General features: G+C 37.2%; 1 protein-coding gene across 5 annotated transcripts in view; it reads right to left on the minus strand.

Annotated features, from left to right (window-relative positions):
• Positions 1-282: 282 nt before the first annotated feature.
• The window catches only part of LOC110027107 (probable plastid-lipid-associated protein 12, chloroplastic), a 27,992-nt gene continuing 23,046 nt past the window's right edge, over positions 283-5,228 (minus strand). For 3 of the 5 annotated variants that reach the window (XM_020728398.1, XM_020728397.1, XM_020728399.1), the window contains 2 exons: positions 668-775; positions 283-551 (listed from right to left, as the gene is read on the minus strand). In XM_020728398.1, the coding sequence (XP_020584057.1) occupies positions 473-551; positions 668-775 (187 nt within the window). In that variant the 3' untranslated portion in view covers positions 283-472. The remainder of the gene's footprint in view (positions 552-667; positions 776-5,228) is intronic. The other 2 variants (XM_020728401.1, XM_020728400.1) reach the window with 1 other exon arrangement.

Below are 5,228 nucleotides of genomic sequence, written 5' to 3' on the forward strand. Positions count from 1 at the left end.
ATTATTAATTGATAGTTATACCTAATTTCAATTTCATGCTTATATTAGAGTGAGTAACCATTAATAATAATGTCAGCTTATAATGTTTGGTCACGGTTTAAAACTTCAGGCTTAACTTATGACAAGTGTTTATATTACAAATCAAAGTTTTTTTTCTTTTAAACTCATTATCCTAAAATTTAATATTTACTTGTATAACAATCAAATCTTTAATATCACGTTAAAAATATCACTTAACAAACTTTTTTTAAAGTGAAACACACCTATAAGAGCATATGCCTTAATGTAATTTTGATAATGAAGTGGTATAAATACATAAGAATTATATGGTATGTACATAAATTCCCCATTTTTAATACAAGGATTCTACGGTTCAGGTAAATGTTTACAGAAAGAATAAAACGGTTCAGGCCAAACATCACTTAAGAAAACTGATAATATTTCCCATACCTGATAACTTTAAATTCTCTATTTATTTGTTGCTTATGCGCAGGTGAATCAACATTATATCTTCATTTTGTCGAGTTATTCTGATTTTGTCGTCGATGTACCTGCAATTAAAAAAGAATCATGGTGATAAGTTTCTAATATCAGTGGATGGTATGTGAAAAATTTTATTTTTTGAGCTAAAGAATCAAATTTTAAATAATGAAAATTGGCCACTTACAGTAGTTCCATGCTGTAACTAGTTTTGATATCGAAGGGGAATTTCATTGATCCGGCAAGATATGCCCCACCATTTATAGTTGCCTTGAATTGATTGGCATCCGACTTGCTGCAGAATATAGAATGAGAGAATGTTTCCTTAAGAAGTCTGAAGAAGTTTTACAAGTTTCATGGACATGCGCAGGAGTAATTGATTCTCCACAAAAATAATATATTGCATTGGTGTTATAAAAAACAAGAATTGCTGAAGATTTCTTGTGCATTCATACTAGAAAAAATTAGCATAATTACAAGTCTACCTAAAAAAGAAGAAATATGAGAAAAGTGTCAAAATGGCCCACTGGCTTTTTCCAGGGGGGCGTTTGAGCCCTAGAGTCTATAAAAATGTTAATTTAGTCCTCAGAGCTTTCTAATATGGTTTGAAATAGTAGTGGATGAGGATTATTTGAGGCCAAACCAAAAGGAAATGGATAAAATAGATTTAAAACCCGAACTGGTTCAAAGACCAAAGTACAAATATTTGAGAATAAATTTATAGATGATGATGATAATGCACTTAGGTTGACAGATCCCTTAAAAAGAGAAATCTGTACAGGAGACATATTGATCGCTCCCCCACTTGGCGTTTCCTTTCCCTCTTAGTATAAGCACAAAGCTCATTCTCCATAGAATGGGTGTAATGATAAAGTGATTATTGGCAATTCAGATGAGATTTTAATAAGTTGTATGTATTGATAAGATGATGAGGGAATTTGCAGAGGTTTTAATAGTTTGGATGAATAGACTGAGAAATAGCCATTGTCCATGGACAGGCCTTTTATATCACTATCGAAGAAATGCCAATAATAATATGTAGAGCGAGAAAAGCTTTGTACAGCTTCAAACATTCTTCTCTCTCTTGGATCGACAGAATCTCCAAAGATTTAAAAGTGTGGTTGCACTCAATATCAAATTTGTCACACTTTTTTATTAAGTGTCCGCCTAGAAAAGACGATTTCAATCATATATGTGGACAATATTATATTAAAATGTGATTTTAAAAAAGAGTAAAATAAATTAAAAGTGCTTCTCGCAAGAGAATTTGAAGGAAAATGATCATCAAAACTAAGTATTTATATTTCTCAAAAGAAAAATATGCTTGTTCTACTTCAAAAAATAGGAATGTTTGTATGTAAGCCTACAGAAACTGCAATGAATCTAAGAAAGAATATTAGGATCATCGTTAATGGCATGTTTATTAATAAAGGTAGCTGTCAAAATCTTGGACCAAACTCATGTGCTTCTCTCTCATATGTCCTGAAATTTGGTTAATTGTTAGTGTTGTAAGCCAATAAATGAACAACCTTTACAGAAAAGCACATGAAAGTTGTTATCCGCATTCTTAGATACCTCAAAATAATACTACTAGGAACAGCCCTGTTAAATAAAAGTCATCAAACAACAACAACAATAACAAGCCTTTGTCCCACTAAGCGGGGTTGGCTACATGAATCCTTTTTCTCCATTGTGCCCTACTGAGTGTCATATTTTCATTTAAAACTAAGGTGATGTTAAAAAAATTTGTGGCCACAAGAAGCGGTATGAAGCTGAATATAGCACTCGGAATTTGCAAAGGAATGCAGTTAAGGAAATTAATCGAAAAACTACACCATCAAATGGAAAAATCATAAAGAGAACACTGCAACAAACAGACTAGCACAAGTATGGCAACAATTTCTTTCCACTGTAAATTGACTATACATGCAAAGTTAGACCAACATTACATCACAGTAAAATAAAAAAGGAAAAGCCCAACTAAGTTATGTTCCAAGTTCAGCAAACTGTCAAATTATATTCATATTGGAGTTAATCAAAACCACAATAACGAAAGTAAATATTATTAAGCAAAAGCAACTAGGGTTATAATCAAAACTCAAACGAAGACGAAAAAACATAACAAAACACCAATATTCGGCTAGGGCCAAGTAGAAATATCCGTGGACAGTGGTAACAAGGCCTGAGGGCTGGCGGCTGGTGGCTGGAAGTAGAAGGTAGGTTTGGTGGCGGGTGGCTAGAGACAAAGAAGGGGTTGGGTGACTAACGACTGGAAACAGGGATGAGTGCCGCGGTTGGCTGCTAGGTTCACGAAAAAGGGGTGGTGGTGGCTAGCAGTAGGAAATCGGGGAAAATAGGTGAGGGTTGAAGGCAGGAATCAGCAAAGGGCGCGCTGGGGGTTGGCGGCAGGAATCAGCAAAGGGAGCGTTAGGTGTTGGCAGCTCGAATCAGGGAAGAGGGGAGGTGGCTGCTGGCCGGGAACAAGCAAAGGTGGGGGTCGGCGGCTGGGAACAAGAAAGGAAAGGTGGGGGCCAGCGGATGGAAACAGAGTAGCGAGAGATGTGGAGGGAGTCGTGGAGGTAATCACCACATCGGAGTATGATACAGTCGGAGCATCATATGTCCTCGGATACAACCCTGGCAAAGGAAGACACCTAGAGGCAGAAATTTGAAATCAGAACTGAACTAAACCCTTGAACAAGCAAGCAACATATATATAATAGTGGATAGAATAGGAGGAGACAACAATTCCCTCCCAACAGCTTTGTCAGTCGGTTCGTCACCTCCTTACTAAACCGATTTAGTCCAAGCCCCGACATCATATATATATCCTCCCCACAACCTTACAAAGAGTGAGTTTTGATAAACTAACAATTGGGGCATAATCAAAATACACAACTCAACATTGGAGAGAAGTACCAACTTGTCAATATTTGAGAAAAATAGGCTGAATTCTGAATAGGCTCGATGTCTTTTCTCTTTGCTTTCATTCCATTAAATAATAATCTTACAATCTATTTTAGGTACAAAATATTTTGTATAATCTATTTTAGGTAATTTAATAATAAATATTCCTAATCTAAATATTCAGCTAAAAGGAAAATTGAAAATACAATGGAAAATATAAGAGGGCTTATTACACTTGATGCAAAGAGGGGTATAAATACAAATTACAGGATTTACTGGTAAGGAAAGCAATAAAAACAGAATACAATAGACAAGGAAAGGAATAATAACAAATATAAGAGGCAGTTAATCTCTCTAAACAAGAAGAAAAATAAATAGAGATTCCAAAGATCCCTCATACAATTTATAACCCTCTAAATATAGAGTTATAACAAATATGGAATATAATCAACATTATTTACGAGATCTTTCAACAGAAATAAATCAAAATAAAGATATTGGAAATAATTTAAATAAGGAAGCTCCTAATTATAGAAAACTCCTAATTTAGTTGTTTGATTTCCGTCCTTCTTGATTGACATCTCCCCTCAAATTGATGTTAACTGATCAGGAAGCATCAATTTGCCAACAAGAAACGGATAACACTTTCGAGACCAAAAACCTCAAGTCGTGTCGAAGCCTCAAAGACAACTCCTTAACCATAACATGATTTGAGCAAAGAAAAGTAAAAAATCATTTATCATTGTCATCCAGAAATTTGAATCATAGCCACAAGAAGGATCCGCTTCCAGTTACACGATCCAAATGCCGATCATAGCCCACAAATAGGCTCCAGTTACACGATTCAGATGTTATCGATCATAGCCTACAAGTAGGATTCGTGTCCTGATCCAAATGCAATCGATAATAGCCCACAAATAGGATCCAATTACACAATCCAAATACTATCAATCAAAGACTACTAGTAGGATCCGCGTCATGATCTAAATGCTACTGATCATAGCCCACAAATAGGATCCAGTTACACGTTCCAAATGTTATCGATTATAGCCTACAAGTAGCATTCGTGTCCTGATCCAAATGCTATTGATCATAGCCCACAAGTAGGATCTGCATCTTGTTAAACGATCCAAAAGTGTTGAAGTCGAGATGTCGAAGCCGTGGGTCTAGGAAGGACTGTTGAAGCCTTCAATCCTTGAGTGCGACGAAGAAGCCAAAGTCGAAGCGGACGAAGCGAAGCGTGAGAAGCAGTGGAAGCTGATGCAAAAACAACGATGCCTGGCTAAGAAATCCGAATCGGCGAATGATAATACAAACATAACAGTTATCTTATCGTTCTCAGTTCTTATTGAGGCTTTCACCTGGTATTTCCTCCCTTTTTTTCACAGTGTTCTCTTTTAAACCTTAATCGAAAAAAGGATCTGGATCTCTTAAGGATGGAGGGGACAATAGGTTTTCGCTGAGATTTGATGGGCTCGCCATTTATTTCGGCACTGATTGAAGTTCTATGCCGCCATTCGAAAATAAGGGTTTCGCAGATGTTGCGATCTATCCAGAGGTTTGGTTGAACCCACCACCATATCTGAATCGGCCAGGTAGGACGCAAAAGCCTTGCCACAGAGGGAGCACTTGTGATCGAGAGTTGGGTGCGGGGTTTGAGAGAAAGCAAGGGATCTGTGACGGGCAAGCGTGAGGAGGCAGAGAACGAGGTATTCCTCCTCCGATTGGGACCCACCGAGGCCATCTATCTGTCTGTCGAGCTGCAGATCCGTTCTCCCACCACTCCCAATTACCCAAGGAAGGCTTCGGGTAGGAGAGGACCAAAGCTCTAAGGACGGCGC

This window comes from Phalaenopsis equestris, unplaced genomic scaffold, assembly GCF_001263595.1.
Source record: "Phalaenopsis equestris unplaced genomic scaffold, ASM126359v1 Scaffold000414, whole genome shotgun sequence".
NCBI classification, from domain to species: domain Eukaryota; kingdom Viridiplantae; phylum Streptophyta; class Magnoliopsida; order Asparagales; family Orchidaceae; genus Phalaenopsis; species Phalaenopsis equestris.